Source organism: Rousettus aegyptiacus, unplaced genomic scaffold, assembly GCF_014176215.1.
Source record: "Rousettus aegyptiacus isolate mRouAeg1 unplaced genomic scaffold, mRouAeg1.p scaffold_m13_p_4, whole genome shotgun sequence".
Lineage (NCBI taxonomy): Eukaryota > Metazoa > Chordata > Mammalia > Chiroptera > Pteropodidae > Rousettus > Rousettus aegyptiacus.
In genome coordinates this window covers 150946541-150960085 of record NW_023416307.1, presented here as the reverse complement: position 1 = coordinate 150960085, position 13545 = coordinate 150946541, and the positions used below count along the sequence as shown (strand labels likewise).

Sequence of the window (13545 nt, the reverse complement as noted above, 5' to 3'; positions counted from 1 at the left end):
CAGGACTGATAAGCCAGATCGGCTCCTTCCTCACCCATGACTCTACAGCAGTCCCGCAATGCACCCACATGCTCTGCGGGCCACACTGTCCGCACGGATACCTGGGCCCGGCCCGACGGCTCCTTCTCTGGGGTGGAAGTTCCCACTCCGCAGTGGCCAGAAGAAGCATCATAACTGCTCTAGGACACAGCACATTTGGGTCCGGCCATGCTGCACGAGGCCAGGCCTCCCCTGCAGCCCAGGACTTCCCTTAAAGGGGAGGAATGTGCTTTATTTGTGCTGCTTCTCATGCTTGGCCTTGAAACCCACTGGGGACCACGGAGGGCCCAGGAGGATGGATGCTGTGGACAGAAACGCATGGGACTGGCTGAGGCACGCCAGCAGGCTCTGGGTTCCCACTGCCCACTGGCTTTTCCTTCATCTCTGCTTCTGGCTAGTGCTCAACACCTGGAAACTTCTCTTTGTGCAAGAGGCTGCGCTGCCACTCCCCATGCCTGTCAGCGGCCACCTCTAAGGACCAGATCACTCTCTCCTGCAGCCTGTGCACTCACTTGAAAAACCTAAACCTGCAGATCAGAGAGCTCAGGAAACCCCGGACTATGCCACGTGCTCTTTTTTGAATCCTGCCAGGAGCCCAGTGACTGATCTTGCCGTTAGCGGATGGCCTCAGACGTGTCCAGGTGAGAAAAAAATTACAGAGTCAGGCTTCTGTAGGTACTTCCTTAAGAAAGCCATGGGACGCTGCCAGGTACATACCACCAGGACCTGATGACAAAAAGTCACTGTTCACCAGTGTTTTCCTGAAGCCAGTGGTGCTGCTCAGACGCAGAGGGGCGTGACCTGCACCTTCCCCAAGCCCGAGCTGGCCCTGAGCTGGCCCCGAGCTTGGGGGAAAACCAGCGAAGATCCCTCACTAATGCCACTCAACACAGAGTCGCTTGGGGTCAATTCCATTTCTGTATCTGCAAATCTTCAGTGACCAGAAGAAAGATATGGAGCCAGTATTTTCTCTCCCTGAAGATTAAATGAGATAAGGCGAGGAAAGAGACTCTATTCCCTTAGCACCTGGGTGTGGGGGAAGGGAGGCCCCAGGCAGGGGGAGGGCTCTGCTCTGTGCCCAGGCTGGGGAACTTTGGACAGGGACAAGCTATTGAGCCACGGCCGCTTGGACTCCAAACAGAAATACGCTGACCTCAAAGGCTGTTCTGAAGATTAAATGAGTGACATTCAAAAGTCTGTATCACCCACACAAGGCCACCAGGAGAGAACAAGTGTCCTGTATCTGTAGCTATCAGAACAACCCAAATACTAACTTTGTCCTTCAGTTTTCAATCAAAAGCACCTCTTTTAACCAGTTAGTACGGACACTGCCTGCAAATCCAGGGAACCCGGGTTCCTGCACACATTGTCACTCACTGTTCACAGAGTGCCTCCCTCTCACGCGTGGGACTTGCTTCCCATGAACTTAAGACAAGGACTGTGTGACAACACTGGAGAAAAACGGGTTGCTCTGGATACAGGGCAGGTTTCCAGCCGAACTGGCCACGGACACCGAACCTTCTAAACCAAACCTCTGTCCCTCCGACCCATGCTGGAGATTTCCTTCGGGCTGGGAGCAAGGCATGTGCATTCCATTTCACAAAGAAAACTGAGCACTCTGGCCATTAAGTGTCTTACTCTGGAGGTGACTGTCCTGAAAATATGGTTAACACTTTATGTACAGGACAGCCAAAAATATTTTATTGGACTCATAAATCTAAAATAAATGAATAAATCAATATTCTATTGGAGAAAGGAGGGGAATGGGACGGAACAAACGAGAGAAAGGAGAATGTCAAGTCTGTCATTGGCAAAGGCTTCGCTAGCCCATTCTCGGGCGGTGCTGCCGGCTGGAACCCCACTTTGGCAACTGCTAGCCAAGCGTCTTAAGAGCAGAGAGGCCCATTCCGTACAGGGTGAAACCACTTCTAGCCGTGTGACTTCAGATGGCTTGTTTAACTCAACTTTCCTCCTATAAACCTACGCCATGGAACTGATCACAGCCCTTAACCTCGTGTGTGGTGCTTTGAAGGAGGAAATGCACAAATCCACACAGGGTATTTACAATGGTGCCTGGCACGTAGTAAGTGCACAATAAACTGAACGATCATATCATCTGGCTCTCGGGCTTTAAAAAAAGTTAAACATATCTAGAGATACAAAACATATATACGGAATATGTGCAATGCGAAATTTTCCTCTTCTCTTGGCTGGAAAACATGCCACAGCTCCAGAATCTCACAGAGCCTTGAATTCAGAATCACAGGGTTCTGTGATTGGTTGTCAAAACCATCTTTTAAGGCAGCAGCTCATCTCATACCTTCAATGTGCACAGGACTGTCCTGTGCAGAGTCTGACTCGGTGGGTCCGGGGTGGGGCCCGGGAGTCTGCATTTCTAACGAGCTCTCGGGGGATGTGGCCACACTGGCCTGCCCGATGATGGGACACACAGCTTTAAGGGACATAAGCTGATCCTGTGAAATCTGGGCTGGCCCCAGCTCTACGAGAGCAGATGGATGCCTTTCCCCTGAGCACTTCCAGGAACCGGCAAATGCACAGTCCCCGTCAGTCTGTCACTCGTTTCTCCTTGCCGTCCACCGCCTCTTTCATGAGAAGGCCGGGCCTGGTGCCAGACCTCAGCATCGGGTCCCCCTGGCCCTCTTCCTTCTGGCTGTTCCCCCTGTTTCCCTCCCCCAACCCACCCCGCCTTTCTCCAATCAAACACATGAGACCGTCCTGTAAGTGAAGCGATGATATTTTCAGGACATACACGTTTTGTGTACGGCCGATTACAAACGATGTTAAGAATAAAAGTTATGCTGAGATACGAAAACAGGCCGTCGTGGAGCGGAATTTTGAAAAGGCATTCTGATTGTTTTCACGCAAGACCTAAAGAAAATCCACGCGGTCACTGTTGAAACATGCTGTTTCACCCCCAGAAAAACCCTTTCTCTGGGCTGTGGGTGAAAGCCCCAGAAGCCCAAGTCGGAATCATACCCAGCATTCGGTCACATCCTTATTTAACACCCCCCTCCTTCTCCAAAAGCAGCACCCCCAACAGAGCCTTGTAGTGACTTCAACGTCAGCCCTCGAACTTTTTTATTTGAACTATTTCTAAATCAATAACAACAACAACAAAATCTCTATCTCAAATCAGTGGTTAATAATGTTTTAAACGATGCCAGCACAGAAACATGCTTTATTCATAACGACCCGGTCTCTTGTCCATTCACTGGGTGCCAAGAATACGATTAAAAAAATTTAAAACGGGGCGCTGGAATGCCACAAAGGGGGGAGAAGAGACAACCACTGAGATTTGCAACAACAGGTATGAATTTCAAAAGCCTTAGTTAAGCAACAGAAGCCAGGCGAAATGATACACCTGGTTTGATTCCATTTACATAGATAAAGAATGTTATAGAAGAAGTCAAAACAAATCACAGGTGATACAAGTCAGAACGGTGGTCTCCCAGGAGACAGGTGCAAAGGAGACAGGTGAGAGGGGACCTCCCAGGGTGCTAGACACAGGCCTTTCTCTCCGTGGCTTCACATGAGTGTCATTAGGCCACTTACGATGTAAGATCTGGGTGCCTGACAGAACACCTCAACAGGACCAAAAAAAAGGTGCTGTGCGTTCAGGACAACAGCCAGGCCTATCCAGACGTTAGCAGGGAAAGGATCAGATTTGAGCAAAGCACAGAATTTACCCTCTTCCACGAGGTCCAGCGTTTCATGCTGCTCACGGGCAGGCTTCCTCTCTTCATGTTGGCAGTCGTACTCAAAACATTCTTCTTCCCCTCCCTCGTCTCTCAGGGACATTGCTGAAGTCACCCCAAAGCCAGAACATCTCCCTAAGGGGCTGTCCTTGGGGGAGCTCCTGGCTGCCTGCCCGGAGGCGCCATTGGGGCCTCAGCCCCAGGGGCACACGCTGAGCCCTGGCTGGGGCGAGGATGGGCCCTGTCTCAGCGGGAGTGGAGGGTATACTCAGGGCCATTAGCCCAGGACAACCCGGAAGGGGGTGGCTCCCGTGAGCTGGGAGGAGGGGTAGAGTGAAGCAAGCACCTGTCTGAATGGATATGCCCCGCCCAGACATGAGGTGACCCTGCCAGGTGCTGCAGATTCAGAGGGGAGGAGGGCGGGCAGGGGCAGGACCTCAAGCAAGCTCTGTGCTTCCAGATTCTTCTCCCTACTCTCATCCTCCCCCAGAAGCAAGGACAAATGGTAGCTTCCTGGAAGTTTCATAGCAACTGCACGGTGCAATACCAACCAAGCCTTAAACAGGTACACTTGTCTAAAGGTGGGGCTTTAGAGGAGGAGGTGCCTGGCGCATGACTGCTCTATGCCCTCAGACGAGGGATTTCCTGAGGGCTGCTTCAGAAGCTGAGACAAATCCGACTGTGACAATAGCCTGAGTGACTCAGTGCTGAACGGGGAAGGAAGTCATCACTCTGATTTCTAGCAAAAGGGGGAAAAAAAATTGTAGTAACCATTACCTGTGTTCAGCTTAATTCATCCTCCTCTTTCTTTGGTAACAGTACATTACATTTGCTCTTTTCCAAACTGCATTTTATAAATCCCACCCTCACCCTGTCTGTGTATTCACAGCCAAATGTGTAACGATCTCTTCATTTGCTAGGATAAGGGGGGCAGTGGGGGGTGGGGTGGGGGGGGGAGACGAGAGGGGGGGAGATCTGTCACCTACTAGCTTGCATTGCATGCCTGGAAAACAAATCTGCAGTTTAACTGCAACCCTCGATGCCAGTTCCCCTGCACCGTTTGATTTTGCCTGTTACAGTGAAAATGGCAGGTTCCTCCATCAAACGTGCGGAAGGGTGGCCCGGAGCGCTGGCGTCTCAGAGAATCGCAGCGTGCTCTGCAATTCCAGGGTGGCGGACACCTGCCCTCGACACATAGCAGGGCTCCCTGCTCCACACCAGGAGACCTATTCTGCCTCTCGGCTGATTCACCTCCCTGCATTACAAAGAGTCCTCTGCACAAGTTCAGCCAGCGACCAAGTCTCATTCACCTTCGAATCCTTACGGCCGAGATGCCTGCCTGCTGAGGCAGATAAAAAAAAAAAATGTCTGCTGAATTGAATTGCTACCTCCATAAAAACAAATCGAAGACCAGAGACAAATGCTTCTACACGGGAAGCCAGAATATAATAAAAATTTAAACCTAGAGGCATAGGCACGTCTGCTTAATTTTTTGGAACCTGAAAAACGAGCGCTTCATCTTATATATAATGTTAAATCTGTGTTCTTTGTAAAAAGGAGACTAAGGAGAAATTCAGGGGCGGGGAGTTCAAAATTACATTTTGAAAACCTTCATAAGTTTTTAAATATAATGGTGACATAAAGATATGCACTCAGGAAAAGATCTTTAATCTGAATAAATGTTGTCGAATTGGGCTTGTTAATTCAATTCAGATGACGGTGAGTGGGAGGAGGGAGACGTTCTACCTTTCGCATTATTTGTTCGGCAAGGAGCAGATTGACTATAAGATGTGTAGGATGCTGGGCTGTAAATAAATGAAAACAAAAGCTGATTTCATATACTTGAAAATACTCGTTTGATTTCACTCACAACCGAGTTGGTTGTACTCATCTTTTAACTCAGATCCAGGCTACCCTTAACAAATGGTGCCCAGCATGTATATATTATATAATAAAAATAAAAAGATGTATAAAATTTTAAAAAAGCATTTAGGATGTGACATTTTGAACATAAGACCACCTGGCCTCTTCAGATCATCTCACCTCTCTGGGTTTCATCATTCTTTAGGCTACTACCCCTGCCGCCTACCCAAACCTCCCCTCGCTCTCCCCCGCCCCTCCCTCTGTGGGGATGTGAAGGAATTCAAACCTCATTCACATCTGCATTCGCTTCAAGGTTAAAGGCAGAGCTGGACCAAACAACATGGTGTCTGATAGAGTGATTTAACCAAAAGGCAAAGCAAAACATGACCCCTAAAGCCCACTGAAAAGGCCCAGGAGTCAGTCCCTGTGAAAAGAGAGGCAGGGACGTTGACACGGAGCACGTTGCTGAGGATGGCCAGGTCCAGCCCTGGAGAAGCTGCTGGCACCTGAGAGTCTAGACAGTTGCACATGTTGTCCCATGGTCAGGACCAGCCCCTGGGGCCAGAGCTGAGAGGCAGGGGGTGAGTACATGACCTGCCTCTGGGAACAAGAGATGGGAAGGACCGTAGGAAAAAGGTGTCACTTGCCTCCTGCAGGACACAGGGATATCTTTCTGTGAGGGTCCCTCTCCAGATCTATTTGACATACCATCACAAAACCATCTTTCCCCAGGCTCCACCCTGCCCTGTCCGGAGAGTGGCCGCAAGCCACTGTGGCCATTTATGTTCACACTGAAATAAAATCCAAAATTCAACCACAACTAGCCACATTTCAAGCACTCCTGAGCCACGTGTGGCTAGTGGCTGCCGTACTGGACCGTATCCTGGACAGGAGTGCTCTAAAGGATGCCCTTCTCTTCAAGACGTGAGCTCTGCACTCCTCGGCTTTCCCAGCCTGCATCTCCCCTGCAGCCTCTGTTCCCACCTGACCCCGCCTCGCCCTCCTGCCCCTAGGGTCCTCCTCTCCCTCTGCCCTGTGCCATCTGTGGATCCCCTCCCTCAGCTGTGCCCTCCTCCAGAGGGTGTTTCACGTCTCTGCTCACACGGATCAGAGCGGCCCGTTATTGAGGGTCCTTTTCCCCAAGAACCTCGCCGATGCTATTTTTTAAAATGCATCAATAAGGGAAACACAACGCGCTACACACTTGGCCTTCGTCCTTTCCTGTCTGTGTTCTCGACCTCCGCTTTCACACCTGAGGGAAAACATCCTCTCGACTTTACCAAAGCTACTGACAGAAACTCAGTTACAGTATATATTTACATCGAATCCTTCTCCCCTCCCCGCCCTGTTTGTTTTAAATCACCTAAAAAGCCATCAGAAGAGTGCCGTCTGGAAAAAGAAAAGCCAACCCCCTACCTCCAAAAAGGTCCATCCCCACAAAAAAACAAAGGACGGAAAAATGGGGGCCGATTTACAATATTGACGCAAAGTGCAGGAAAATTAGAAAATCATCTCAGAAACCTAGTAACAGTTTTTCCATTAATGTTTAAAACACTTCTAGTAAAGCGTCGCTCACACATCAGCCACCTCCACATTTTAGAGGTCACTGCAAACTCTTTCGGACGGCCCTCGCGCTTTGCCATGGATTTTCGGTACAGAGTAAGAAGTCACAAGAACAACTTTGACAATCTACCTGAGGCTCCTCATCGATAAAATCCCTGCGAACTAGACCCCCTCCTGCCCTGACGTTCGAATCTGTAATATCGTAAAAGGCAGAAACAAAGGTGGAAGATTACAAAAGAAACTGCGTCGAGAAACAGGTGGTCAAAATACTACACCTCGTTCGATATACCAAGCACCTTTTCAAAGGGATTTTTTTTTTTTTTTTTTAAAGCACTGGATCACTAGTACTATTTCTGAGAAAATAAAATGAACCACTGGCCCAGGGCTTCCCTGTTTACAAAGAGCTCTTACTTCATTGATGCTCTCTTCACAATGGCTCTGATCGGTGCAGTTATCTATCCCCATTTTCCAGATGGAGGATCTAGGTTGACGGAGGCTCGCGGAGGTCCTAGGAGGTCCCCAAACCACATGGCCACAGAGAGCGCCAAACAGGCCTCAAACACAAACTGAGGGCCAGCGCTCTGCTCTTCCTCCTCTTCCTGAAATAACTACAAAAGTGTGCGGGTCCTTTCGCTGAAGGGCAAACACTTACACCCAAGCCTTCTTGAAAATTAAAAAAGCCTCGTGGTCTTAATAAGCATATTTTTCAAGTGACCAGTGTAGCTGGGAAACAATATAAGATTCTGCAACAGAACTACAGAAATGATTTTCCGGACCGTTGTGTCTGGGGCTGGTCTCCAATGATATTGGACCAGAGTTCCCCAACATACCTGATGTAAAGCATCACCCAAAGCTAAAATGTGCTAAAAATTCCAATTTCTCAGACCCTCTGGTCTGGAGAGGGTCTGAGAATCTGCTTTGTTACTAAGCAGGTGATTCTCATAGCTTTAGAGCTTCTGCAGTTAGAGATGGGAGACATCCAAGGTGACCATGACCTTGTTTGACACCAGAATTTAAACTGTAAACTGTGCAAATTCTGTGCCGGCCACTATCACGCCGTGTTGATTGCTGGCTACTTCATCTCTCTAAAAATTCCTTTAAGGTACAACCCCTCCAATTCCTTACTAATCGAAGCCCCTGTCCCTCGTGCCCCTTGTTACAGCCTCTGGGGTCTTACTGTGTATTTGGCAGGTGTGGCGGGGCACGGAGTGACTCCACAACTAAAACTGGTAAGGAGGAAGGCTACGGTCATCCAACACCGAAACTCCCCTAGACCTCCCCCTAAACCTCCATGATAAAAGAGAACAGCAGCCATAATAAAATGTAAATTCCAACCTTAAAAGACGGGTCCTAATTGTCCCACAATCTATATTCCCACCCATAGAGATGACTTTTTTCAGGGCTAACCCCGCAATTTAAGTGTGAGTCAGTAACTGATAAACATGATGATTTTGCATCTTTTTCAAAACCTTTGACTCATCTTTTGTTATGAGTATGGAAAGGTCCCTGTAAGTTTCTCTCATTAAAGACTCAAATGCCAGATGATAAGAAAGACAAAGCAATGCTGTGTGTGTCTACTCCTACCTGGCCCTCTCACTGAGAAGATCAGGACTGGGAGATGAAGGCTGATTTGCAATTTTAAAGATGCCTGTAAACAGAGGCAAGCTGCATTACCAGACTAACCTGCCAGGAAAGAATCCAACTAGTTAAAACCATAAACACAAGTAACTACAAAATTAGCATGTACTTGAAACCTCCCCCTTTTGTGGCTTTTCTAAACTCGATTATTTCTGGGCTTCGGTTCTCTTTTCACCCCTGTTTTGCTAACTAGCTTTAAAACAGGACTGTGCAAAGGCCACTTGTCCCAGCACATTCTGACCCAGTGCCCTTCTCCCCTTCGTCCAAATCGGGATGGAGGAGACGGGCTGAGCATTTTGCTCAGCACATCTTCAGACGTAACTACCATCGCCACATATTTACCCGCGAGCAGAAGGGCCGGCTCTTCGTCCATTCTCCTTTTCTGTTGGAAGCAGAGAGATCTGGCTGCCTTGGGGCCAAAAGACTCGACTGAGAAACTGCCGGGTAAGAAAATCCCTCGGACAGATGTGCAGATAAGAGCAGGCCTCCTCTCACCCTTCGGAGTGACCCCCACGAGGACTGGCTTTATTTCCACAGACAGGGGTGTAAAGATAGTTGGACCGTGTAGCAATGGGGTCAAGACAGCGAGAAACCTCCCTTGATCTGTGGGAGTCACGGCCACACCCGACTGATCCACCAGCCAAGGGACAGGTGCTCTGCTGTAACCAATGCTCCCTAACCCAGAGGTCCTCTGAGGCCTATACATTTGAAAAGTACAGAGGGTTCAGTTGAATCACAAATCACCAAGGAAACCCACAAGAGATCAAGGACGGTTTCTGGAAAGAAGCACCCCTATTATTGCTTCTTGGAGTTGGGTAACAGGTTGGAACTGGCTTCGAGAATAATATATCCAAAAGAAGAGAAGAATGTAGTCATCTTTTCCCCTCAAGACCCCAGGGGGGAGCTGTCTGTCTACTGCCATCATTACTCAGATATTTAAAGACACACACAGACTCAACACGACACTCTTCATCTCATGTGGGGGACAGTATTCAAACACCCCCTTCCCCCCCTCCAAGAGAATGCCTCTTGGTCCCTTCTGTAGCCCCCAGGCGAGGCAGACATCGGCAGATAAGAGATAATTATGTAGCTCTTCTGCTTACTAATGAGGCCAGCTCCCAGCCTGCCACATCATTCAGGTTAATCAAAGGTAGTCATGGTTCAAGCCATCTGAAACTCCCCATTCAATTAAAAAGCATTTCTCTTTCATATTAATGGCCTGTGGGGCTGGGAACATAGCACCCCCGAGGAGCAGACCCCTCAAAGTGTATGTATCAATTGTGCCCTGTTTGTGTTATGTGTGCAAAGGCATGTAATTTGAGGGTCATTTTAAAGAAGAAATTAAAGAAGAAAGATTAAGTGTGACATGCAATTTCGATGCCCAACAACCACAGGCATCTGGGTCCCGTCCCCTGTGGCCTGAGAATGTACCTCAGTGCCATTCTCCCTGTGCCTGAAACCTCCCCAGGCCTGTCCAGGTGCACAAACTCCTCCCAGTCTCCTCTGGAATGTGCCCCACCCTCCCTGCACAAACTGAGACTGTGGCAGAGGGATCTGGTCCCTCCTTGTCCCTCCCGACACCTCCCCGCCCCCATCCCTGTGGGATCCCACCGGCACAATTGGTCTGAATGGCCTGCTAGGTGGGAAGCTCCTTCTGCATTTTCTCCAGTTTCTCTGGGCCTCAGATCTGGGCTCAGGAAAGGGCGGATTCTCCCAGGCCTGGGGCTGACAGTCCAGAGAGCCACCTCCCGAATACACTATCCCCGAGCACCCCTGACGGCACAGAGGACAGCGAACACGTCTCCACTTACACACACGCATGCCTCAATGCCACGCTCACACCTCACCCCGGAGAGAATTCAGTCCGACAGAAGTACAACGCTTGCAAGCCCCACACACCATCTCCCTTTCCGCGCGAATACCGGACAACCGCAAAGGAGTCTCGCGTGGGGACGCGCCCTGCCCACCTGCCATCCTCCGTGATGACTTGGGAACCGTCAGAGCCAGGCACGTCCGCTGGCGGTGCCGGTTTCCAGCGCCCCCTCCTTCTGCCCGTGTCCCCCCCCCCCCCGACTAGGTTTCGGGACACCCTCCCCTGCCTCCCAGGAGGCCGTGCCCCTTCACAGCCCTGCTCTGTTTTCGCAGGGGCCATAATTACCGTCTGAGCATTCTTCATAATACCAGTCTAGTTCATAATAATCCGCTTCGATAAATTTCTGCATAGTCAGTATTCTTGCAGAGGAAGGAACAGACTTCACAGTGCCATCCGCGTCAAGTGTAATGCTGCCATGCCTCCCTGCCCTTCCAGAACGCTGGGTAGGAGAGCATCCCGAAACACACCAGAATTAATCTGAGCATTCTTAATGACAGTCGGGAACCAAAACGGAAAAGGGGCAGTGAGGAGGAAAACTGGGGGGAGGGGGCGGGAGAGACAGAAAGGGACGGGATTTGCAGAGCTATCGGAGACCCTGGCAGCTTTGCAAATAAAGCGGCAGGGCCAGCAGCCCTGAATGGGAGCAGCCAGAATCGTCCTATCCAGGCGTGGGGAAGGGTGACGTCAGGGACACACACCACCACCCGGAGATCTCACTTCAAGCCTCGCCGCCTCCCCGCTCCCACTCTGAAGCTCATCTTTCAATCTATCTGTTGCCATAGAAACTGGCCGGCTGTGAAAAAAATGATGCAGAGACGGAGGCAACTGTCTTCCAAGGATGCTGAGAGCAGGAGCTGACAGGGGCCACTCAGGGAGAAAGGACGGCGCAGGCAGGTGGGGGGCCGGAGCCTGAACACCGTCGTCACCTCCAAAAAGATGCTGGCACAAGTTCTTTGCTCCATTCGGAGCCACTACAGAGTCCGCTTTTGAAAAACGCCACCTTGTAAAACCTGCAATCATTACTCCTGGGTTTGTGTTGTTTTTTTTTTTTTTTTTCCGCCTGATTTAAAATATTAAACATCTTTTCTTAAAATCGTTTAATCAAAAGCATGTTTGAGCCACACCCGAAGGAACTGTAAATTACTTAGAAAATGGAAATGTTTCCATTTAGACACAGTACTGTTGTTCTCTGCCTTTGCCCAAACTTCTGGAAAAACAGCCTGCAACAGAGAAGTTGAGATGAACACCATCACGAAGGGCCCATGCAATGCGACATGCTATTTTGCAGACACTCACATATGTAATCAAAGTACAAAAAAAAAATATGCACCAGGAGGAGACGGGCCACCTTCAGGAAGGAGTAAGAGAATGGGACTTTGAAACTGTCCTTATACATGCATATCTACTGTTTGACTTCCTTAAAAAAAAAAAGTGAAGTTAACATGTATTAGTTCTAAGTGTCTGGCATGTTTGAAATACTTCATAAAAATGAGCTACCGGATAAGGAGACAGATTTTAGACATGCCGTGGGTTAAACTCCATCCCCTGCGGCAGGACTTCTGAAGCTGTGCTGAGCACCTCAGGGTCACTTAGGGTCAGACCATGGTGTGCTGTAGAAAGGGGGCTGTCCTGGGCACTATAGGATGTTTAGCAGCATCCCAGGCTTCTACTCACTTAGATGCCGGAAGTACCACGCTCTCTCCCCAAAGATGTGACAATCAAAAATGTCTAGAGACGCTTCCAAGTGTCTCCTGGGGACAAAATTCTTTACGTTGAAAATTACTGCCTAAAACAAAACTACTACAGAACTCCACTTGCCCACCGGCCCCGTACTGTAACTGTGTGTTGGTGACAAGGACAGCAGTGTGGCCTTCATTCAGTTTTCCTCTTAATTTTCCATAATTTGCAACTGAGTAACAGTGAAAGGTCCCCTTACCGCGACTGGGAGGGCATGCTTCTTTCTTTCCATGGTGACCAGACGGGGATGGTGTCCCTCTATTATTCCAATGACATAGAATGCCTTAATTAAGAAACTTCTAGGAAAAGGTGTCCCTCGAGGGCAGGGCTTTCCTGGCTGGCTTGTGCGTCACCTGCAGCTCTTGTGGAAATGCGGACTCTGATGGAGCAGGTCTGTGCTGGGCCCCAGATTCCGCATTCCTAGCAAGCTCCCACATAATGCCAACGCTGCTGGTCCCCAGACCCCACTCTGAACGGCAAAGTTCTTCAATAGGATGGATGAATGGATGGAAGGATGGAAAGAGACTGTGTGCGCGGCTGTGTGTTAGTAGAAAATTAAAGCGAAAAAAAAAAAAAAACCATACACATCCACATACATGCATATATCCCACATATATATATATATATAATCTTAGGTAGAATCTATGCTATATCAACTTTCCTAAATCACCGGAAGCCAAGCAGCTTTTAATGCTGTGCTGTGAAGTCCTCAAAGCCGGCTTCCTTTCCCCAGCCTGTACTCTAGAAAGAAGCCTCTCCCAGCTCCGGGGCACCCGCTTCTCACGTTAGGACCCTGTGTCTGTTGCCCAGGCCATGCCTGCACACCAGGACAGGGTGCCACAAGCAGACCTTTCCCACTGGCCATATGGCCAACTACACCCATGGGCCCAGGCTTCCACTCCGAGGGCAGGTCCTGTCCCCCGTGGGATGCAGGGTTCCTGCCCCTTCAGCACCGTCAAGCAGCGTCAGCCTCCTCAAGTCTCAGAGGGGGAAGCAAAGTTAAAGGAATCTTTGCTCAAGTTGTAAGCAGGCTTTCCGAAAAGTTCAGAGAATGTAGGAGGCAAGGGACTGGTACTATCTCCAGTCACACTGTCCGCAGTTGTCACCCTAGAGGAC

General features: G+C 49.5%; 1 protein-coding gene across 17 annotated transcripts in view; it reads right to left on the bottom strand.

The window, feature by feature from the left end:
- The window catches only part of TRAK1 (trafficking kinesin protein 1), a 161883-nt gene that overhangs the window by 51225 nt on the left and 97113 nt on the right, over positions 1–13545 (bottom strand). Inside the window, exon 1 of one of the 17 annotated variants that reach the window (XM_016163292.2) lies at positions 10978–13028. The exons of 11 other annotated variants lie outside the window; for them this stretch is intronic. In XM_016163292.2, coding sequence (XP_016018778.2) covers positions 10978–11041 — 64 coding nt within the window. In that variant the 5' untranslated portion in view covers positions 11042–13028. Of the gene's footprint in view, positions 1–3746; positions 4683–10977; positions 13029–13545 lie in introns of those variants that run through there. 5 more of the 17 variants (XM_036219861.1, XM_036219862.1, XM_036219855.1 and 2 more) reach the window with 5 other exon arrangements.